The sequence below is a fragment of the Colius striatus genome, chromosome 13 (assembly GCF_028858725.1).
Source record: "Colius striatus isolate bColStr4 chromosome 13, bColStr4.1.hap1, whole genome shotgun sequence".
NCBI classification, from domain to species: domain Eukaryota; kingdom Metazoa; phylum Chordata; class Aves; order Coliiformes; family Coliidae; genus Colius; species Colius striatus.
In genome coordinates, this window is record NC_084771.1 from 9,976,210 (window position 1) to 10,000,193 (window position 23,984).

Sequence of the window (23,984 nt, forward strand, 5' to 3'; positions counted from 1 at the left end):
CAAGTCTCGCCTGCCCCAGCAGCTGGCAGGACCTGTTGGACAAGGTGCCTGGGAGAGATCGGAATGGAGCGTGTTGCAGCAATTCCCAGCACACGTCATGTGGGTTTTTGCAACCGCCCCAACTGTCTCGGGGTGGATGAAGAGAAAGAGCCCGGAGCAAACTGAGCTGCCCAGTGCCCACAGCGGGCACAGCAGCACCTCGGCTGGGCAGGATCCCCCAGGTGATGTCCAGCCAGACACATACCCCTCCACTGAGCCACACTCCACACAGTGGAATGCCAAAGGGCAGAATCTCCCTCCCTTGCAATAGGGAATAATCAATCCTTCAAGGAAGAGGAAGGGAAAATCCAACAGGTCCCTGTGGCAATGGGTGTAGCATTACTATACAGGGGGTACCCAGTCCTCTTGCCCCTTGTTGCCACAGCAGGTATGGTGATGTCATGGAAACACATGCTCGTGGTTGGAGCAAGCTGGGGAAAAGAGGTTCCCAAGGGAAACTACTGGCTGGAAGATTCATAGAATCACTTTGGGTGGAAAAGCCCTTAAGCTTAAGCTCCCGGAGTCCAACCCTTCCCCTCACCCTGCCAAGCCCACCCATGGCCCTCAGCACCTCAGCTCCACAGCTTTGTAATAGCTCCAGGGCTGGGCACTGCCTCACCTACCCGGGCAGCTTGGCAGAGGGGCTGACAACCCTCTCAGGGAAAAAGGTGTCCTTCAACTCCAATCTCAACCTGCCCTGGGGCAACATGAGGCCATTTCCTCTTGTCACAGAATCACAACATTCTGCTACTTGGGAGCAGAGACTGACCCCCAGCTCCCTGCAGCCTCCTGTCAGGGAGTGTCAGAGAGGGCTCCTGTCTGCCCTCAGCCTCCTCTTCTCCAGGCTCAACACCCCCATTCCCTCAGCCCCTCCCCAGCCCCTTGTGCTCCAGCCCCTTCCCCAGCTCTGTGCCCGGCTCTGGCCATGCTGCAGCCCCTCAGTGTCCCTGTGGCAGTGAGTGAGGGGCCCAGCACTGAGCACAGCCCTGGAGCTGCAGCCTCACCAGGGCCCAGCACAGGGGACAATCCCTGCCCTGCTCCTGCTGCTCACACCGCTGCTGATCCAAGCCAGGATGCCACTGGCCTCCTTGCCCACCTGGGCACGCTGCTGGCTCCTGTTCAGCCACTGTGAGTTCCCAGGGGGACTGTGAAGAGGTGGGTTCTCAGTCACTGTCCCGGCTGGGAAATAGTGGCTTGCTCTACCGTGCCCTGCCTGGCTTGGGGTTATCATCCCCCAAAAAGCGAGTCAGAGAGACTGAGGCATTTGGCAACATGCCCGAAAATTCCCTGTGGCACCCAGATGCCAGCCAAAAGTGGCCAAAACCCCCAATTACTGAGCCAGGGTGAAGCTTCAGCTGTTTCCAGGCTCTGTTTTGGGGGTGGCGAGTGAGAGCAAAGACATGTGGCACTGACCCAAATGCCACCAGCCTGCACATCACATCACCCAGTCACACTGTCACACTGTCCCCCTGCTGCTGGCACACACACCACGCTGCCTGGCACACATCCCACAGAGTCACCAGGATAACAGAGCAAAAGGTTACCCAGGTCTGATATCAAGAGGGTGCTGACTGATCCAAATCTCCCCTGGAAATGGTGGGATCCTGTGTCCCACTGGATTAGCTAACGTGGCAGGAGCAGGGTTTGTTTACTGCCATCCATGCCCCCACAGGAATGTCCCTCTGTGTGCACTGCAGGATACAAAACCAGCCTTGGGGTGGTGGAAACACAGGTTATTCCTCCTTCCCTAAACAGCCCTCATCCCTAGAGGGAATCTGGCAGTCCCAGCTCCACATCCACTCAGCTCTGGCAGTCTCCCTCATACCACTGGGTTTTAGGGAAGGTGGCTTCTCCCACCACTCTTGGTACACCGTGGGATGAGGGGCCTGATGGTGCTGCCTTGAAGGGACACACCTGTAACACACAGGATAAGGAGGGAGGGAGCCAGAGGTGCTGCCCTGAGGACACAGGGTGGGCTGCTGGTGACAAGACCCTACCCAACATGATGGGTCAGGCCTATTTTAAGGTGCTGGGTATCAACCACATCAGCTGATGGTGGGCTCCCAGCTACTGAGGGGTTTGGAAATGAAACTGCCTCTTTGCTGCTGAACACAGAGTTCCACTGGAACAGGAGGAGAAACTCCTTTGGTGCTGAGGTGAGGGAGCCCTGGCCCAGGCTGCCCAGGGAGGGTGTGCAGGCTCCTGCTCAGGAGGTTTCCAACCCCACCTGGACACGTTCCTGTGCCCCCTGAGCCAGGGGAACCTGCTGGAGCAGGGGGTTGGGCTGGAGGAGCTCTAGAGATGCCTTCCCACCCCCATCATGCTGGGATTCTGTGATCTCCTTGACTGGCTGGAAGAGAATGCTTAAAAATAAATAACCCCCCACTGAAATGGCAAATGTGCTGGCTGAGAGGGCCCCTGCAGTCTTTAAAAACAAGAACCTCCCTTAGAAACACTGCTCTGGCTTCCTAATAACCTTAATCGCTCCCAGTGGGCCCCAAGAACCAGGTTTAATGAAACAACTGTTTTTTGTTTGCTTTTCAGGCTGCTTTACCTCACCCAGCACCTTGCACTCAGCTTGAGTGATGAAAACACAGCTCCTCTGAAACTCAGGCCCATTCCCTCTGCAATCACAACCTTTGGCTCCCAAAACAAGAGCTGAGGCAGGGAAGAGCCCAACACTGTCCCAGCAGCATCCTACTGCAGGAAACACCCAGTAAAGCTGGGAAAGCTCCATGGTGCCCTTTGTACTCCCCAGGCAGCAGGGATGGGTGAGAAACTGCCTTTTTGAGGGCTCATTTTGTCAGATTTACACCCCCATCTGGGCTGTGTAAATGCTGCTCGTGCCAGTGCATCCCTCTGTGGGGTTAGGGAACAGGGAGAAGGGCTGGAAACCCAGATGGGTATGAGGGAGCCCCCAGGAATGCTCAGGAGCTCCCTGGTAGTTAATGAAAGCACCAAATCCTGGAGATTTGGGTGAGAAGGTATCAATCTCATGACAGGAGCCTCCCCAACACCAGCACTGGGCCATGACACCCATCCCAGGTTTTGGATCTATCATCAGCTGGTAATTTGCACTTAAGAGTGTCAGTAAGTGTCCTCCCCCTTCCCCAAGCCCATCCATAACACCTGAGGTAGATGTCTTTCATTCAACAGGTTAAATTCAGTGCACTTTCACAGCAGTGGCCCCTACCCAGTTTCACCTGAGCCATGGAGCATTACTGACACCCAGCTGGGACCATTTCCAAGAACTACCTCTCACAATCTGTGCTCTCCTTGGGGTTTCCCTTCTCAGCACCCACCCTAGGACTTCTCTTCAGCCCAGAAGTGTCTCCTCCTCATCTTTCAGTGTGACTATTAGCACCAAAATGCTTGATTTTCTCCAAGAAACAAACTCATTCTTTCTTACTTTCTTACTGATGCTGGAGTACAAACAGCCTTTTCCAGCTAAGCTCACCTGTCCTAAGGATGTGAAAACAGTGTTCACAAAGAAATTCCCTACCAAAGCAGATGGGAAATTGGGTATAAAAACAATATTAGCAATGCCTTGGCCTTGTGGGCACAATGATACAACAATCCAAGGGCTACAGGTTCATGCACTATCCTGGCTTCTCCAGGCACAAGGCTTTCCAGCAGCACCCATTTCCATGTCTGGGGCTGGATAAAGGGGGGGAAGCTGCCCCCCAGATTCTCACACATAGAGTGGACAATGCCAGACACACTCAGAGGAGCTGTGGCCAAACCAGACCACCTCCTCAGGACACCTCTCTGAGTGCTTGCAGCTCCCTTTTTCAGCAACCAAAACATTAAATATTAAGCAAAGAGAGTTAATCTATACCTAGGATATTGACAGAAAGCAGAGGAGGGGAGAAGAAAAAGATGAACCCACACTTTTTTTTCCCTTAAAAATCAATGTGCCTCTCAGGGTGCCTGTGCCAGCACTTGCCAGCCCTCCAAGCTGGCAAGCACCAAGGATGTGTTTGGAGGAATAAGATGGCCTCAAGTTGCACCAGGTGAGGTTTAGATTGGAGCTGAGGCAGAACTGTTTCCCTGAGAGGGTTGTCAGCCCCTGTGCCAGGCTGCCCAGGGAGCTCTGGGGGAGTGCCCAGCCCTGGAGGGATCCCAAAGCCGTGGAGCTGAGGGCTGTGGGTTAGTGGTGGGCTGGGCAGGGTGAGGGGAGGGCTGGGACTGCAGCAGCTTCAAGGGCTTTTCCAATCAAAAGGATTCTGTGATTCTATGAAGAAGCACTGAGAAGTGCTGCCCTCCCAGCTCTCCCTGAGCAGCTGGAGCAACCCACCTGGGCACAAGTGGGGGAGAGGCTCCCTTCCCCCAAGCTGAGGACAGCACCCAAGCAGCAGCAGAGCAGACATCCACTTAAGAGGCTCAACACCCAGTTCACACTTACCAAGACCATTCTGCCGCTCACATTGGAGCTGGGGAAGATGAGAGTGCCAGGATGGCTCATCCACCCCCTCAGCTCAGCATCAGCCCACAAGGGATCTCTCAGCACCGAAACGCGCCTTGTACAACCAAGGGAAACGCCGCCATTCATGTCCCAGCAGATGCTTTCAAGCATCACTCAACACCCCTCCAGCAGAGGAGACCAATATTTTTTTTCCTGGCTGAGCACTCGGATGTATATTATTTTTTTTCATTCCAGCCTCAGCATTCCCTCCCCCTCCCAAATGAAAACAAACCCGAAAGCACAGAGTGTGCCTCGCAAGAGGCGTCCCACGGCGCAGGAGCACGCGGTGGTCGTGGTCTCCGTAGCCAGCCCCGGCCCCCGCCGCTGCTTGTTGATATACAGCCACGCAATATACATTTCTTTAAACAAAGCAGCCTATGCATTCAATGCATTGTTGCAGAGAGGGTTTGTTTTCAAAGCCTGACCCCAAACCTGAACTCCGCGGATCCTGCGTCTCTCAAGATCAAACGGTGAGAAAACGTGACCAATGCAAACAAGAAATAAACCCTGTTAATTATAGCCGTGCGCTATTGTTCAGCACAGACTAGTACCTGCTTTAGCATAAACAGAACCCTATTTTTAAAGGGATGCCTGACCAGCTCACAACATTACTCTCTATTTTGCCTCCAAACCCTCCCCTCTGATATAAACCCACCTTCCTGAGAACAGAGAAGGAGACTAAAGGGCTGAGCCAAAAGGTTAAGCGATGCGCCCACGGCTGCACCAAGCGCCGGTGCTGGGGGAGGACGGGGACCCTGAGGACTGGCTGTTGCTTGCAGCTGGCAGGAGCAGACAAACAGACAGCACCAGTCTCTTCAGGAAGGCCGTATCACTTAACACTTGGGAAGGAGCTACAATATCCCCCTCCCTCGATTATGTCTGCATGCCGGGAGGGGGGGAAATTATGCAATGCTTGAAGGGGGAGAGGTGGGAGGAAGGGTTGGAGGGGGGCTCCACACTGCACCCCTCTGCCCTTGGTTCCAGCCAGCACAGCTGCAGCCCTGGAGGTACCCTGCTCCATCACCTCTCCCCTGTGCCGTAACCTCGGAGTGCAGAGGCAGCATCTAACGGCCTCTTCCTTAAGCACCAGAACCCAAATGCATATATTCGTCACCCAGGCAATTTAATCACCGAACCAGGGTTCACCTCACACGCCCACGCGCCTCTTTCTCGAGGCCTCTGTGCGGTCATAGCCCTAAATAAATAGATGTCAGGAGCAAGAGGCAGATGCTGACTCCTACAAGCTCTGTCGTGGGCATGGAGCCTTTAAGCCACCAGAAGTTGCAGTATTTCATTTCTTTTGTTACCACTTCTACCTTTAGAGCCCTGCCTTAGGCTTTCTAGATAGGATCAGAGGCAGCAGGAAATAAAGGCTAAGTGATGAGCTTCCTGGGGAATCACACAGGCACACACACACACAGAGCCCATCAATCCTCCTAATTACCACCGGCCACATCCGCTACTGCCCACAATTACACGGCAGAGTGGTTCCTCAGGTAATGGTGTCGCGGCGTTAATTGGTGTTAATTGGTGCTGATGTGTCGATGTGGTGGATCTCCTAACACCTTTCATCCCCACAAGCTCACCCCCACCACCAAAAGCCCTGCATCAGCTGAGCAGAGGGTAAACTCGGTCCCCAGAAATCAGACCTTCGGGTCTTCATGCATCCCCCCCCTACCCTGCTGCTCTCCAACAGCACATTCCCACTTTGCTTTCTGACTGCTGCCCACATCCCACCCCAAGTCAGGACATCACAAGCGGGTTCCCTCAAGGCCAAGTGCTTGTCTCTACCTGCCAGATAAAAAGGTGTCCATTGTGGGGATGGATATCATCTTCTTGGGGAGGATACCAAGACCTGGCCTCCCAACACCAGTGTTCATCACAGACTCACCAAGATCACCACTCCAACTGCTCGGTGTCCTCCTGCCAAAGTCTGCTTAAACAGCAGGGTCTTTGCAGCAAGAAACACTGCTTTTTCTCCATGTTAACACTACACAGTCTGGATCCTGGATGAGCCTTTAGGTCCTACCAAAACACACAACTGAGTGTAGTTTGTGGCTCTTGCTGCTGATGGACATTAACCACTCGAGACACCACGCTGCCTTCGGTGTGACCACACAGACAACCTGCCCTACAGGGGCTTTCCCACTCAATGGGTACTACATGGAGGAAGCATGTCAGGGAGGCAGATGCTCTCCCACGGCTGTCCTCAATACGATCTGGCAGACAAGGCAAACAGATGTACAGCTTGGAAAAAAAAAACCCATAACAATAAAAAATGAAGGGGGTGGCTCACACACACCAGCTGATTCACCGGTGTTGTTCTCCTCACCCCAAAACACACCAGGCAGGACAAGCTAAGGGCATGTTTTTTTTCAGATTAATTACTTTTAATTGAGTACATAGGAGCTTAGAAACACACGATGCTGGTAGAGATAAATATAGCCACGGCTACAGGGATGGCGGGGGCCGGGAGTCAATCGCAGTTCAATGCATCCGAGCAGGAGCTTCCAGCTCCGCCGCCTCGTCGGTGAGCTCCGGGAGGCAGAGCCGGCCGCGCCGCCGCACCTTCCCCCCTCCGCCCCGCCGTTCCCCCCGGCCCGGGCGGCTCCGCCGGGCTGACAGCTCCGCTTCTACAAACCCCAGACGGCCACCCGGACACCTCCTGCCCCAGCCGGGAGGGAACCGAGGAACCCGTACCTGTTTTGAACTCCAGCGCGGGGTCCTTATTATCCTCGCCCAGGTCGCTCTGCAGCATCATGTAGAGGATCCCGAAGGAGTTGTGGATGCCGAAGATGGAGCCGTTGCACCAGGCGGCAGCGAAGACCACCACCCAGCCGAAGCCCCCCTCGGGCGGCTGGAAGGGCGCGGCGGCCCCGCTCGGCCCCCGCTCGTTCCCGTCGCCGGCCGCGGTCCGCGGGTCGCCTTCGCCCACCGCCGCCGCCCCCTCCTCCCCCGCCGGCCCCTTCTCGTCGCGCTGCGCCATCGCGGCCGCGCTCCGGCCGCCGCCCGCCGCCCGACTGCCCCGCAGCCGGTCCCACATGCCCGCCGCCCCCCCTGGCCGGCCCCCCCGCCCGCCCCCTCCTGCCGCAGCCTCACTCCCCGCCTCCCCTTCTCCGCCGCCTCCATCCTCCTCCTCCTCCTCCATCGCGCCGCTCGGCCCCCGGGGCCCTACCTGCGGCGGGCGCCAACCCCCCCCCGCCGGGGCCCGGCCAGCAGCGGGCGGCGCTTGCCCGACGTCGCCCGCGTTCGCCGCCCGCCCCTCCCGGGGTTTAAAGGCGGCCCCGGGCCCGGCCGCGGTCCCGCACCGAGCCGCCGCCTCCGCCGCGCATCCTGCGGCGGGCGCAGCTCCGGGGCGGGCCCCCGCCAGCACCGCCCCGCGGGGCCCGGGCGGCCGCCGGAGATGCCGGTGACCCCCCCCCACACGCGCACCTTCTGCCCCCCGCACACCGCTGTCCCCCGCTCGGCAGAGCCCCCGGCCCCGCGCTCCATCCACCCGGCTGCGGGAGCATCCCTCGGGCGGTGAGTGTGGGGGGGGCTCGGTGCTGCCGCTCCCCTCCGCCCCGGCCGAGGCAAAGGGAGCACGGGGAGCGGGCCGAGGGGGTGGCAAAACGCAGCCCCGCTTCGGAGGTTGATTTAACTTCCCGCCGGATTTGCCGGTGGGATTTTTGGTTCCCACCCTGGAAAGTTTCGAGAGCGTTTTTGTAGCAGCAGCCCGGTGCCACGCAAGTGCCTCGCTGGAGGGTGGCGGGGCCGGGAGCCCACCGCTCCATCCCTGCAGCGGGATGTTCCCCGCGGCCGTGAATCACCCCACATCACCCCGGCACCGGGGTTCGCCGAGCAGGACGGGCGGGCTGGCGGTGGCTATGCCAACCCGCCGGGGAAGCTGCTCTCTCGCCTCTGGCTCGTTTTTTAATAAGCTCTGCCTTTTCTCTTCTTTCAATAAATAATTACAAACCCACCAATATATTAAGGGCCTGTCTTTTCACACGCTGAAGGTATTTACATTTTAATATATGCCAAGTCTAAGTTATTATTCTTTCTTTACCCTAATGGCTGTGTCAGTGTCAGATTCCTATCAGGGTAAAATAATACATCCCAACCTCCCGCTGCTCTTTCTTTACCTTCAGGGATATGAATTACAAAGGCCGGGCGAGGCAGGGCAGGAGGCGGCGGGCAGGGCTCCGCGCTTCTCCCGCCGCCGCTGAGCAGCAGCAGCGGGCCACGGGCTGGCTGCGGGCTGCCAACGCGTTTCCCTGCGTGCTGCGGCTCGTCGGCTTTGGCGAAGACCCTCTAGGCCATTGGTACAGCCAGGGAAAAAAACCCACCACCAACGGAAAAAGCCGTCAACAAACCCCCCCCCTTGTCCTCGGCCTTGCTCCCGGCTGCAAATCGCTGCCGGCTGCGGGGCTGCTCCACCGCCATCCGCTTCCTCCCACCCGGGAGAGAGGAGCAGAGCTTCTCCCCGGCTCCCAGCAGCTGCTGTGTGCGTCGCCGAGGCGGCGGTGGGAGCTCCCCGCGATGGTGGGAGCCGCATCCCCTTCGCCCGACCCTCCCGCTTCGCCGCCGCGCCGATGGACGAGCCCAAATCCCCTCTGTACCCGGCGGTAACGCCACTCTCGGCTCAGCTTCGCTGCTGGAGGAACTGCTTTCTATTTCCCTTCCTCTCCGGTGGAGCCTCTTCCCCGGATCCCCACCTCTGCAGCGCTGCCGGGAGAGGCTCGGGAGGTTTGGGAGCATCTTCCACTGCCCTCTGCCGACACGAGCAGCCGCGGCGCTGAATTGCAATAGTCATGAATATAATAACCACAGGGCCAGGTGCCATGGCCGGTTTTATTGTGTTAAACCCCAGCAATCTGAGAAGGAAGGGGGCTTAGGGTACCCTGGGCTACGCCTAGGGGATCTGCCCTCCGCCTCATTCTGCTAATTACCTGCAGCAGAACAACCAGAGCTACACTAAAAACAGCAGAGACACTGGTGGGAGAGCCCTTTGCATATACCATCTCATAGGGGAATTCTCCCCTCTGGAGCTGCAGAAGACTCTCGTGGAGTGGGAAGCAAGGGCTTAATGTTTCTGTGGCCCTGAAACCAGACATAAAACCCACCAAGCAGCATCTCTCCCGGGTGCTGGCTGCATGGTGTCTTGCTGGGGTGTTTTCTGGTGTCAGCTGTGCCAGGCATCACTGCAGCTTTCTGGGCTGGGCTGAAAGCATGAGTGGGGCTGGGGTGTAAAAGCATGGGGAGAGCTGAAGGAAGGGGGGAGGATTAAAGAGCTGGCCTGAGTGAGCTGGTGGGGGATTCAACCAGGAGGAGCTGTGGCCAGGAAAATACTTACAGCATCAGGCAGAAATAGCTCTGGCCACAGGTGTAAGTCCAGCTTTTATTTAGGCTGAAGCATCACACCCAGAGGGTTTTCAGCTCTGTAACCAGAAGATGAGATTAAAACCAAAACCAAACAAAATAAAACTTCCCTGAGATAAATGTCCTCTCCCCTGGTTGCACTTGGTGATAAAACACCCTTCTGTGTCTGTGGCATAGCTCTCCTGAAAGCCCCCAGCCTGCCCCCATGGCCCCCAGCCTGGTAAGGGACACGGCGGGTGGCCATGGCTGAGACGGGCTCTGCAGGACCCACATCCAACATCCCTGGAGAGTTGTCAGGCAGTGAGTTACAGAATCACAGAATGGGAGGAGTTGGAAGGGCCCTGCAGAGCTGCTGCAGCCCAAACCCCTGCTTTAGCAGGTTCCCCTCCATCAGGGGGCACAGGAACGTGTCCAGGTGGGTTGGGAAACTTCCCAAGAAGGAGCCTCCACACCCTCCCTGGGCAGCCTGGGCCAGGGCTCCCTCACCTCAGCAGTAAAGTCATTTTTTCTTATGTTTAAGTAGAACTGTTTGTGTTCCAGCTTTTGTCCATTACCCTCACGCCTTTTGTCGTGGCCGACAGGCCTCTGGTTGCCCAGGCAAAGCGTGTCTGTCAGCAACTTGTTGCTTGTCTCTGAAACGTGGTGCCAGAGCCTCTGCCAAAGGGATTGGCAGTTACCAAACGTGTGTGTGTTTGGTTTTTGCAGAAGGGGAGGAGTGACCAAAAGGAAATATCTTACGCAAACACCTTGGGAAGGGTTGCTGGGGATGTGGCCTCGGAGGAGAATACGGATCCCCTGAGGGTTTGCAACATGGCTTTGTTTCAGTGGGAGTTGCACGGTGGCACAGGGACAGGTAGGGATGTCCTGATGAGAAAATGCTGCTGGCAACATCAGCCAAAAAGCACCAGGAAAACAGCTCTGGTAGGGAGCAGCTCCTGGCAGAAACATTCACACACTAGGCACACCCCCTCCCTGTCTTTAGCAATACTCTTCTCTTTAAGACAGCCGTTACATCTGACCTGACAAAGACAACAAACACATTATCCCAGAGGAATAAACAACTCGGGGCAGCCTGGAAGGCCATGGCAGCACTCACTCACTAGCAGGGATGCTAGGACACAGGGTCAGGAGCCCAAAGCTTGTCACTGTGAGAAGGCAGCAAGAGTACCAGGGCTGCCAGCACTGCTTTCAAAGGAAAACAACCCTGACAGTGGGCAGCCTGTTATACTCAGCCAAAGCAAAACACACTCCATGGCATCCTTTCCCTGCCTGGCCTTCCTGGTGTTTGGGATCAAAATATTAGAGGTGGCATTTTCCACCTCATTAGCGAGATTAAAGTCAATTCTACTTAGTTTTGACTGAAAAAATGAGGCAAGTCACAAGTACTGGTGTGGGCAGTGGGTTTTCAGGGCGTGATGTGCCATCAAGCCCCATCTGCAGCTCCATTTTGCTGGTGGAAATGGCAGCAGTGTTCACTCTAGTGGCTGGGAGCTGGGTGGGGAATGTGGCCTGGCTCAACCACAGCTACTACTCTGCCTGATTTACCATCTAGTTGAGGAAAACCAGTGCTTCTAGCCCAAATAGAGCAATGGGATGGGTCCATGTTGTATTAAAGGGTTTCTGGGGTGGTTTAGCTGCCTGCTCACCTTCACCATCCAGGTGAGAAGGCACGAAGGGCACTTTCCAAGAATGCTTCAGTAGTTTTGAGTCTTTCCTTTAAAACAGGAGATACAAGGGGATGTTCCTGCCAAGAAGTGGAAGCTCCTGACTGAAGTCCTCCAGAGGCCACCCCAACTCTGCCCTGTAACCCCACGAGACCTCGGCGAGAGGTGCCAGAGATGCTGTGCTGCCGGGACGAGCTCAAGCCGGCGCACAAAGGAGGCAAGAATCCAGCTGTAAATTAATATTTTATAGAACACCAAGAAAAATCAGAGAGGCTAATTACAGAGATAATCATCAAGGCCTGAAGGCATTTCCATGGAAGTCAGGAATTACCCAGGATTACCTCACTCCTTGCAGCAGCCTGCACACGGCAGGCGAGCGAGCGCGTGTGGCGGCGGCAGCATGGCACCCAGCACCTCCTCCTGGGCTGGTTTGGGGTCTGCAACCCAAACTGAAGAGCAGATGAGTTTTGGCTGCCTCCTGGCATCCCATTCCAGCTGCATGGCGCTGGAGTTGCTGAGTGTGGTGGAGGCTTGGAGCCCTGGGGTTTTTGGCTGGGTGCCTGTTTGTCTCCAGTGCCATTGATGTGAGAGCCATCGTTGACTCTGAGTGGATTAAAACCCCCAGGTGTTGAGGGTATTTCTAGCTCAGGAGTCTGTGGATGTGCCTCTAGGGTAAGTTGTTCCCATGGTTTGTTAATTAGTGGTAGTAACTGCTAATTGCATAGTTTATCCAGGGACAGAGTGAATTCCCCATTAGCTCCTGGATTTGGAGGCTGAGGGGGACATCCCAGCTCCAGCATTGCAGGAGGTTGGCCCCACACTGTAGCAAGCCCAGAGTACCTCTGTGATCTGTGTGGCCAGGAAAGTTGCCTACTCCTGCCCTACAGCCCAAAGCAAAGCCAGAGCAAACATCTCCAGGCTGGGAAGCTCCAGGAGCAGAGGAACATCAGTGCAGTTGGTTCATGCAGCTGAGCTTAAGCAGGAGGGCATCAACCTGCTAAGACCCAACCTGCAAGTGGGAAAGGGAAAAAGGTTGGGTAAAAACCTCCCCATCTGCTGCACAGAGCTAGCAAGAGGCCAACCTGCTGTGCAGTTCTGAGGGAAACCTGCACCTTGTGTGATGGCAGCACTACTGGCACTGGTAGGGACACCGGGCACAAAGCATCCAGGGTGGATACAGAAAGAGAAGTTCCTAACCTGAAGAGTTGATAAAGAAGCAAAGAAGAGCTGCAAGGATCTCTCAGTGACTGTCTGCCAAAATGTCCCCTAGCCCTTGGTGTGCCCACCACCTGGGGCTGCGGCGAGACATCAACAGTCCCTCTGCACACAAGAGCTGAGCAGATGCTCCCTGGCAAAGGAGCAATGTACTGCCTTCCTTTGCCCATCCCTGCAGTGTGTGGACCAGATGGCCAAGCTGCATGGGGCACCCTGGGCATGCTGCCCACTTGCTGCCTGTGCCCTCTGAGCTCAAACGAAGGCGACTCCTCCAAATCCCTGTCCCTGTGAGGAGGTGATACCAGTGCAGGCTATGCCAGTCCTGGGGGAGCATTAGTCTGCTTTGCCCCAACCAGCTGCACTTCTGGCCCTGTTAGAGCCAGGGCCAACTTCTACTTCACTATTTGAGATGAGAACACTTCTGGTAGCACCAGGTCATGCAGCAGCACAGGGACAGCACAGCCCACCAAGGAAGCCCAGCTGAATGGAACTAAATCCCATTGGCAGCTGGTCACCAGTGGTGTTCCCCAGGCTGGAGCCATGGGCCAAGGGCAATGGGATGAGGTTGCCCAAAGCCAAGTGTCAGGTTCTGTACTTGGGCCTCACCAACCCCAGGCTGGGGCAGAGAAGCTGGAAAGCTGCTGGAGAGAAAGGGCCTGGGGGGAGTTTGGTGACAACAGCTGAACATGAGCCAGCAGCACGCCCAGGTGGGCAAGGAGGCCAGTGTCATCCTGGCTTGGATCAGCACCAGTGTGACCAGCAGGACCAGGGCTTTGATTGTCCTTTGTGGGATGTCCTCACCATCCTGCTCTTGTTTTCTCTTCTCGACAAGGACTGGGAGCACTCAGGGCTGGGGGTGTAGCAGCCCAACTTGCTGGGGAACAGGGAGCTCAGCCCCTCTGCCTGCACCAGGCTCACTGCCCTGCCTTCCCTACAAACACAGCTTAATCCCATCCTGGAGCGCTCCGGGAAACAAAAATCAAAGCCTGAGTCATCCCACTCCAAACCTCAACGGATCATCCCTCACTCTGCTGAAGTTTTCCCTCTTCCCTCACATGCCTCGATGGAAGGGGAAAGAAAACAGTTTCCCACACCCCAGCTCCCTGCACGGCTATGAAACCTGTCTGGCCTGGCTCACTCTGCCCTCTAGTAGCGGCTGCATTTACAGCAGCGTGCTGATCCTGTGCCGTGCCTGCACCACCAGCCTCCAGCCCGGAGCTGCCCCTTGGCTGCCTTTGCTGGGCAAGGGCACAGCCGTGGCGGTGGGAAGGGGTTGAGGGGCACCAGAGCATCCCTGGCACGGATGCACAGTTGGCACATGCAGAGATGTGTGCTTTTCCTTCAGTCCCATCCCCTGAGTGAGTTACTCGTGTCCTTTATTGGCCATCCTGGAAAACCCCTGCTGGTCTTCAGGGCTGGAGCTTGTTCAGAGCCTGAGCAGTGGGTCAGTGTGAGCTGCAGTGGCCTGAGAAGGGCAGAGCCCTGAGGTGGGATCATTTCTGCACACCTAGGTTTGAGTTCCCGTTAGCTCCAAATCTGAGATGAAGCTGCACCATGAAGGTTATGGCAAGAGGGGGGGGGCTTTTTTGTAGACACCACCATCACACCTCCAGCCCCTCTGCCAGAGACCCCCAAAGGATGAGACAAAGCTCTTGTAAACGTTCCCAAATGGCATCTCAGGACGGTCCAGCATTAGAATCATTATTCCTCAGCATCATCAGGCTTGGAAAAGACATTTAAGCTCTGGAGTATGGCCAAGGAAGGGGTCAAAAATCCTCAGGCAGAGGGGAATGGTGGTGAGCTGACGGGGAGGAGGGCTTGGTTCCTCCGGTTCTTGGGCTGAGGAGACCCAAAGGCCATGCCGGGGCAGGGAGGAAGGAACTGGAGGCGATGCCAAACCCGGAGAAGATGATGCGCAAAGCTCCGGAGCATCCTTCCAGCTCTTCCTCGTGCCAACCGCAGGGTTTCCACGGGCTCAACCTTCAGCTTGGGGCAAGTCCGGGGCTCAAAACTCTGGCAAACGAGCCATTTCTCCAAAAGAAAACAGGAGATAAAGCATCGGATGGTCAGGGAGGGCGGTGAGGTCCGCAGGGACGGCCCCGGTGCGCGGGCTCGCAGCGGCCCCGCGGAGCGGAGCGGGCGGAGCGGGGCGGAGCGGGGCGGGGGCGGTGGCGGAGGGGGGGCACATGCGCCGTGCGCGCACTGCGGAGCGGCGCGGAGCCGCGCGGGGGGACGCGCAGCCAGAGCCCGCGGCGGCCGCCGCAGCAGCGCTGCACAGCCCCCGGGGCCGCCGCGGAGACGCGCCCCCCTCCGCGCACCCACCCCCCAAAATACCCCGCACGGCCGGCGGAGGTGAGCGGGGGAGGGATGCGGGAATGACGCGGTGTGGGAAAGGTGCGGTGGGGGGTGGAATAGGCGAGCTTTGCAGCCTTTTTATTAGGGTCCCACCCCCCCGGGTTTTGCATCCTTGGGGGAAGGGGGGTGGGGGGATTTTTGCGTGGAGGGGATCCCGCACCTCTCGGCATCCTCGCGTGGGGAGGAGGTCCGGGCCGCTTCACATCCTTGCATGAGGTGGAGGAAGCCTCCACCGCTTTGCAACCTTTGCGGGGGGGGTGGTCCGGGCCGTTTCGCATCCCTGTGTTGGAGGGGTGTCCCCCATAGCTTGCAAGGGGGGGTGTCCGACCTGCTTTGCATCCCTGCGTGTGTGTCGGGGGGACTCCCTCATCACTTCATACCCGTTTAGCGCAGGGAGGGGAATCCTTCACCTCTTCACACCTTTTCATGGGGGGGAGGGAATCGGGCTGCTTTGCACCTTTTCATCGCGGGGGGTGGTGGTGGGGAGTGGGAGTATCCCCAATACACTTTATACAGTGCACCTTACAGTGCTCTGGGCCTCTTTGCATCCTTGGGGTGGGGGGAAGATAGCATTGCTTTTCCTCTTGTATGGGGGAATTCTGGCAGCTTTACAACCTTACAAGTGTGTGTGTGTGGGGTGGGTATCAGGCCTCTTTGCACCCATGCATGCTGTGTGTGTGAGGGGGAGTGTGCTGTCAGTTTGCATTCCTGCATGGAGAGAGGGATACTTGGATGCTTTGCACCTTGCATTGGCAGGGGGGAGGTGGGGCAGCATCCTTTTACATCTTTGCATCTTGGGAAGGGAGGATCCACCACTGCTTTTTATTTTTAACATCATTATGGAGGATGGCAGCTGGGTCTGTGCAGGGAGAGGCACCTCTAGCCAGCACAGGGCAGGGCTCATCACCCCATGGCTGGGTGATGGGGGAGGTGGGTGGGACAGGGAGCTGCAGCCTGCTGGGAAAGCAAAGGTGACAGGCTCCAGCAGGGCAGAAGCCTGGTGACACTTGCCATACACAGCCTCCCCCAACTCAGGGCTCTCTCTGTGGTTTGGAGTCTCCCCTTATGCCACCCCAGCCCCGAGCACCCTCCCAGCCAGGCTGCAGGCAGGCACAGCCCCCCCCTGCCAAGGGTGCAAAGGCTGGGCCTGCTCGCTCCGTGATTCAGCTACTTGCAGGGAGCTTTCATTCTATTGCTTCAAAACTCGAGTTCTTGCTGCCTCGTGGTGGTGTCAGCATGATGAAATGCCTCTGGATTAAGATGCTTTTTAGGGTAGTTTGTGGCTGCTTTGTCTGTGGCTCGTGGCAGACACGAGCCCAGGAGGGGGGCACAGGATCTGACTGGATGGGCAGCTCAGCAATGGCAGAATTAATAATTCATCTTTGAAAGTTCAGCATGCCAAGGCACACCCCTCCTGTGCTGCATCTCCCTGCCTGCATTTGAGAGGCAAGTAGTTTCATTTAAAGAGAAAGGTGTTTTGATGGCATTTCTGTGTCTCTGTAGCATCCCTCAGGCCAGGTTGAACAGCTCTGTGATTAGGAAGGGGCAGGGTTGAAGGCAGCATTGGTCCAGCAAGACTTCATCTGGCAACCAGAAGGTTAAAGCATGCCAGGGGCTCTTACACATATTGCCTATGATGCAACTTAGACCCCAAATGCCTGCTCCTTTCCCTGGGAGCTGAAGCCCCCAGAGAAAACTCAAGATGAAGCATATTTCCTTTCGAGCTGTCATCTCTCATGGCCCAATTCTGAACCAAAGATGCTCAGCCTCCATTTTCTCAGGGATGACAAATCAGCTGTAGATGCCAAGATCTTGACAAGTTACTAACAACAGCCCCTCAAGCCAAAAGTGTTAAAATAAAAGGCAAGAATGGGTTTGGGGTTGCTTTTTCTTTGCAGAGCTGCTCACCCAAAAAGCTGCACCCCATGGGTGAGAGCTGCAGCATTTTGCACCTCTCAGTGAGTGGAGGGGATGTAACTGGGAAAGAACTGCCCCACACCCCCAGATCTCACTGGGATTGCCACCTCTGAAGCAGCACTGTCAGCCTGGGAAGGGCCAAGCAGGGGCAGGAGCTGTGTTTGAGCTGCCTGGGAGAGCTCTGTGGCTGGAGATGCTGGTGCTGTGGCTGGTTCCCAAAAGCTGTGCTGGGTTTCCAGAAAGGCTCTTGCTGCTCACTGAGGGTTTCCTGGGTTTATCAAAGCTCCTTCTATACTGGGGAGAAAAAGGCTAGTTTGTTCAGCAGCATCCTGCTCACACAAACCAGAGCCAGAGAGATCCTTCTGTTAATGAGCTGAGCACAGAAAGGGGAAAATAATGGCATTGAAGATTTTCCTTTGGTGATAAGAGTCATTACAAACAACACATGATTCCTGGACCAGAGGAGATCTTTTCCAGCCAAAACAGAGCTGGGATTCATGCTGTCATTCCCACTGCCCCATCATTGCCTCCTCCTCTGAGGATCAAGGCAGGCATTGCTGCTCCCAGGGCAGCTGGAGGATGACAGAAGAGGAACACGTATAGTTTCATCCACACCTTTTTCCATACCCCTTTCTCCCTTCAGCACTGCACTTGCATGGATTTAGCCTGGACCCAAAGCAGACATGAAGCCAAAAAGTGGTGGTGAGGTGGGGGATGCTGGAGCTGACATGGGGCTGGCAGCAGCTTCTGTGGGATGGGAAGGACAAAGTGGCTTTCAGCTCCCTGACCAGCATGGGAAGGTGAAGGCACTGAGGGCTCCCCCTTGCTGAGAAATCAAATGACAGAACCAAAAGCCACATCACCTAAAACCCCAGGAATACTACAGCCTGCAAACCCACTTGCCAGTTGAGCCTTTGCTAGGTGCACACCTGTGAAGAAGTACCATTTAGATTAAAAAGACACCCATGAAGGAGCCTGTTTGTTTTAACCCAGACAGGCAGCAGGACAAGCTTTTTCTGCTAACCCTAAGGCAGAGAGGCAGTTGCATTTATGGCATCCTCCTAAGCAGGTTTTTTGGCACAGGTTGGTGTTGCAGAGCTCAGCCATCAGAGGCGGGTGTGATTTAGAGGCAGTTTAGTCAAGAGCTGTTCCTCGAGCTGAAATGTTTTACAGTAGAAGGGAGGGGAGGGGTGGTGAAGAAAAAATACTGTGGCATTTACTAATAAAACTCTTCAGGAATATTTTTAGCTGTGATTTAACGTTATGTTGCACTTTGCTGTGAAGTGATGGTTCGCTGAAGCCTCCTGGCAGTTGTCAGCTGTGGCAGAGCTGCCTTTGGCTGTGTTAGCAGAGGAGGAGAGCTGCAGATGGACTGGAGGAGAAGCACAGGCAGCAGTCCCCAGCCAGGGTGGGCCATGTGCCTTCCCAGTGGGGTACAGGTCATCTCTTCAACCCCAACCCAGCCAGCCATGCAGCTCTGCCTCAGGGCCAGCCAGACATCCAGCTGCCTCCTCCCTTGGGCTGGAGGGTCTGACCCTTTCCCTGCACTTGTAGCTCAGCCCCAATCCATTCTTGGCTGATGGCAAATATTCTTCTGTGCCACTCAAGATCAGGGCTAAGACCTCTTGACTCATTTCACATGTGCTGTGGGAAGCAGTGAGTCCACAATCCTGGCTTCCAGCCTCCCCTGAGCCAAGATCCCGTAGACAGGACCAGAGACAGCTTCTCACATCCTGGGGCTCTTCAGTCCCCAAGGCATTTTGCCAGGAGATGTGTGTTAGCCTCCTCCTCTCCTCTCTCAGGATGGGGCTGGGGTGTCTTCCATGACCTCAGACTGCTTGTAAAGCCAGACTCCTGGGTGCAGAGGTCTCGAGGAGGGAGCAGGCAGTGCCATTGCTTTCTCCTGTGCCCATCAGCCTCAGTGCAATCAGGAGAATTTACTCCCCCTGGAGACCTGCCCTCTGGTTTATTTTAAGCAAGGGGAATGCTGGAGATCCAGCAGGTTTTAATATATTTAATTAACCTTTGGACAATAGCTCTGGAGTGATCATCAGCTTCCCACAAAGCAGTGACATTTGTCATGCTGGTAGTGTTCACAGCCATTGGGGCTAGCAACAAATTAAGAAGTGGTCACAGATGCATTTGGTAAATTAGAGCAGCGAGTCCTTGTGGTGCAGATCACGCTCCATTTTGTGTGAAGTAAATCAGCAGATCTGGTCCAGCTCTAGCAAACAGGTTTCTCTGCATTGCAAAAAGCTGCCTGCACAGTTTTTGCTGCTTGGTGGGGGTTTCCCTCCCCCCTCCTTCCCTGAAACACCAAAGCTTCAGCACTTACAAGCTCTGCTCTCCCTCCTGAAGCTGTCCATGGCCCACATCAGCCAAACATAGAGGTTGAAAAGCAGTTTAGGGCTACCTGAGCCAGAGGTTGCCCCTCAACCATTGGGTAGTTGCCAGTGGCCTTGTTGGTCCTCTGCAGATTGCTCCTTGAACCTTCCTGCACCGGTTTCCAGCATGCTTTCTGGCAGAGCTCCACAAATCCAACAGCTCAAAAGCCTGCTGCTTTTGCAGCTACCAGTTGTGTCTGCTGAGAGCCATTGCACACCCCAGGGATCCTACCTTGTACCAGATCCAGCCTGCCAGACTCCACAGGACAAGCTCCTTCAGACTTCACCTGCAAGCTCAGCTGAGTGTCACCTCCACCTCTTCCTGACTCCAGAAGCAGCATTTTTGCCCTATTCAATATTTCAGGTCTAGCTTGTGTCTCCTTGTATCCCCTGCCCCCACAGCCCTTCCCCATACCTCACCAAAGCACAAGTTGCTGTCCTGAGCAGGCCTTTATGAGATCTGGCACTTCTTTTGATACTCATTTGTGAGGTTTTTTCCCCTTTTGTTCAAGAGTAATAGATTTTCAATAGACCACTTTGGTGCTTTTTGCACTATGGCTCCTGGTATGTGACCAAAGCTTTTGCTGGTCCTTGGGGCTCAGCAACACCCCAGGGAGCTCAGTTCAGCTGCAGAGGCTGACCCAAACCCCAGTCTTGAGGCATTTGGCATAGCTGTGCTCAGTGCACACTCAGGATCCCAGCATGGAGGGGGTTGGAAGGGCCCTGTAGAGCTCCTCCAGCCCAACCCTTGCTAAAGCAGGTTCCCCTTGATCAAGGGGCACAGGAACATGTCCAAGTGGGCTTGGAAATATCCCAAGAAGGAGCCTCCACACTCTCCCTGGGCAGTCTGGGCCAGGGCTCCCTCACCTCAGCACCAACCAAGTTTCTGCTTACATTTAAGTGGAGCTTTTTGTGTTTTAGCTCGTGCCCATTGCCCCTTGTCCTGTCACTGAGCACCATAGGAAAAAAGGGCCATCCCATCCTGCTGGCACCCACCCTTTAGGCACATTTCCTGAGCCACAGTGGGAGATGAAGAGCTCATCCTTCCCTACAATCAGCCATCCCCAGCAAGGACATACACATGGATCCTGAGGGAGGAGCTTAGGAACACCTTTTCTCACCCTGAAAGCCAGAGCAGGCATTTTGCAGCTAAACCCAGCCCAAGGCCTCCAGGCAGGGTTAAACACCTTCCCCTCAACCTGGAACAACCCAGCAACGTGGAAAACCCTTCCTGATGTCCAACATGAGCATGGACACTACCCCTGGACATGCCATCTGCCCTAGATCAAGTCTCTGTACCAGCAGCACTGATGTAACCCCAGTCACTCCTGTCCTGGCTCTACTCTTGTAGACTGAGGACAAGGTGACCAGGCAAGACCCTGTCCCTTCCCACCATCTCTGCCCTTGCTGGGGTGCAGCAGGGCTGGTGGCCATGGGAGAAGGCAAGGGAGAGCCCAGGGTGACTCCAGCACAGGAGCTCACCATGACCCCCTCCCAGGACCTGCAAGCTGCAGCCCCAGATGCACCCAGACACAAATGGGCAGGAAGCAGGAGCCAAAGGGGACAAAGACGAGCACCCACCTGGAGCAGAATCTTCATCCAGGGCTGAAGCCCACCAGAGCACAATCAGAAGCATCCTTCAGAGCAGGACTAGTCCCTCCATCTGAGCTTAAATAACCTGCTGGGCCCATGGGTGGGGATGTGGGTGCCAGGTGAGGCTACTCAGGGCCATCAAGGGCTAGGAGTGCCCATGGGAAGGTGGTGATTTGGTCCTGCAGCTGCTCAGATGAGGCTGTACTGGTTGTATGGCAATGCCCAGCTGGGCTCTACTGGGCTGCTGAGCCTGGTACACACCCTGTGTTGGTGGTGGCCCATGGGTCTGGTATGGAAGAAGTAATGAACAGCTCTTGTCTTGAATAACTCTGTCCATGTTCAGGCTTCTCCTGTCTGCACCAGGGAGTCACCTCTGTGCCCGGTGGATCCCTGCTCCTGGGAGTCCTTTCCTGAAGGACTGAGGACCTGCCACCAAAATCAGCCCTTTGAAGGCTTGGAGATTACCCAAAATATCAGCACAGACAGGAGCAGTGCTGGGCAGAAACACAGAAGCCAGATTTGGTGCTGGTGGTGCATGAGGGATGCTGTTACATCAGGTTGAGGTGGCACTTGTTGTGGGAGGGGATGGCACAGGTCCTGATCCCTGGGTTCCTGTTAGCAGCTAGTAATTGGAGAAGTTAAAAGCAGCTCCTCCTGTGTCTGGCCTGGATAGCACTAGCCTAAACATCTGTGCTTAACTCCTCCTTGGTTTCTTCTGCTGCAAGCACAGTCTTGTTAAGGCTTTTTGGGGGCAGATTAAAGTGGTCTTTCTTCCCCAGGGATGCTGTCACGTGGCATGGTCTCAAACCCTGCCATCAGCCCACATTCCCAGCTTCTGCCCCTCTTCAAGTCTGACCCTGCTGGGAAGAGTTTCAGCCCTCAAATCTCATTTTTTCCTTCATTCCCCTCTGAGGTTCCCACAGGGGATGGAGGCTCTGGTTCCTCCCAGGCCCCCTGCATGGGGACAGAAAGCCCTGGGCTGCTGGTGGCCGTGTCCCAGGCGGATGCTGAGAAGGGCTCTTTGTTCCCTGTTTTTAATTGCTGAGCCCAAGCAGCTCATTAACTGCTCTGCCCCTCACCCTCCTGTCCCTGCAGCAGCCACTTTGAGGAAGGGGGAAAATCCCCACAGGGATTTGAGTGTGGATTTTGGGGTGACAGATAAAACCAGCTCAAAGTGAGCTTGGGGTGAAGCTGCCAGTGTCACTCCTCTCTTTGTACAGCCCAGTTCAAGGGGGTGCCCAGAAGGGAGGTTGTACATGGCCAGAGCAGACATCCATCAGCAGACATCCAGGGCCTCTTGGCAAACTCCATCACAGTTTTCTCAGCCAAAAAAAATAACCAGCTGGCAGAAGCCTCTTCGTTGTTTTGAGAGCCAGGGGCAGCACCAGCCTCACCATGTGCAGGGACTCTGAGAAGTGCTGGAAGACATGTGGGTTGCTCTGAGCCTGAAGCATCACGCAACCCTAAGGAGGGTTCAGGGTTGGGGTCCTTCCCATGGCACCCTGATTGCCCCAGGGGGCAAAGCAGAGCCCAACCATTCACCCCCTGCCTGTACAGAGCTGGGAGCACAATCACCCCTTGGGGAAGCTCAATATGAACGATTTAGAAGCAATTTTTTGGACTCTTTCATGGAGGGAGCTTGCATTTGCATTTGAAAAGTGCAGAGGAGCTGGCTGGGTGCTGTCAATGGGAAACTGTTCTGTCCAATGCTCCCGGGGCCAAAAAATGTGAACTCTGCAGATTTCTGGCTCTGTTGTTGGAGCCTGGCTGCTCTGCTCCCAGCTATTAGCAGCTCTGCTCAGAAGCTGTTTTTTCCTTCACTGCCAAAGCAAAGCAGAGTTTTGTGAGAGATGAAGTGGATGGGAGGTGCCCGGGATGGGAAGCAGGGGGGGGGAATCAGCTTGCTGCATTTGGGAGCAGGAGAGGCTGTTTGTGCTCTCCAGTCCTTACCTGTCTGGATCCAGTTTCACAGAATCACAGAATCCCAGCATGGTGGGGGCTGGAAGGGCCCTGCAGAGCTCCTCCAGCCCAACCCCCTGCTAAAGCAGGTTCCCCTCCATCAGAGGGCACAGGAACATGTCCAGGTGGATTTGGAAACCTCCTGAGAAGGAGCCTCCACACCCTCCCTGGGCAGCCTGGGCCAGGGCTCCCTCCCCTCAGCACCAAAGGACTTTCTCCTTCTGTGCCAGTGGAACTTTCTGTGTTCCAGCTGATGTCCATTACCTCTAGTCTTGATGCTGGATGCTACAGAAAAAAGTGTCTCCCTATCCTGCTGACACCCACTCTTTAGGGAGTGATCAGTGTTAATGACATCCCTTCTCAGCCTTCTCCAGGCTGAACAGCCCCAGGTCCCAAAGCCTTGGGTGCTCTGGCTGGAGATGAGGGCGTTGAGTGTGGGCATCTCCCTTCATCTCCTTGAGCCTCATAGAAAATGAACTATCCTCGGGTTTTTTTGGAAGAACTGTTTCCCTGAGAGGGGTGTCAGCCCCTGTGCCAGGCTGCCCAGGGAGCTGGGGGAGTGCCCAGCCCTGGAGGGATCCCAAAGCCATGGAGCTGAGGTGCTGAGGGCTGTGGGTCAGTGCTGGGCTGGGCAGGGTGAGGGGAGGGCTGGGACTCCAGGAGCTTCAAGGGCTTTTCCAAGCCAAACGATTCTGTGATTCTGTGATCATGGTTCACACAGGGCTGGGCAGGGATGTTGCAGAGAGCAGGAGAGAGCTAGCCACAGCAGCTTGCCTCAGTGTAGTGCCTGCACAAATAAAACCCCAGAGAGCTTTGCACTGAGCTGGAAATAATGGCATTACAGGCGCTCGCTCGCTTCTGGCCTCTGCTTGGGTTGGATGAGGCTTTTCAGGGCTGGCTGAAGGGCTGCAGCAGTGCGGGGTTGCTCCTGGTTTAAGCACAGCACCAGGAAGGTAAGTGGGAAAGGCTTCCTGGGCACAGTGGCTTGTCAGCAGAGTACAAGGGTGGGGACAGGGCCTGGCATAGTCCTCA

The 23,984-nt window shown here is 55.8% G+C and overlaps 1 protein-coding gene across 1 annotated transcript in view; it reads right to left on the reverse strand.

The window, feature by feature from the left end:
- The window catches only part of SLC16A2 (solute carrier family 16 member 2), a 42,203-nt gene extending 34,656 nt beyond the window's left edge, over positions 1-7,547 (reverse strand). Inside the window, exon 1 of the mRNA XM_062006828.1 lies at positions 7,205-7,547. Within this exon, the coding sequence (XP_061862812.1) occupies positions 7,205-7,547 (343 nt within the window). The remainder of the gene's footprint in view (positions 1-7,204) is intronic.
- Between the last annotated feature and the right edge of the window lie 16,437 nt (positions 7,548-23,984).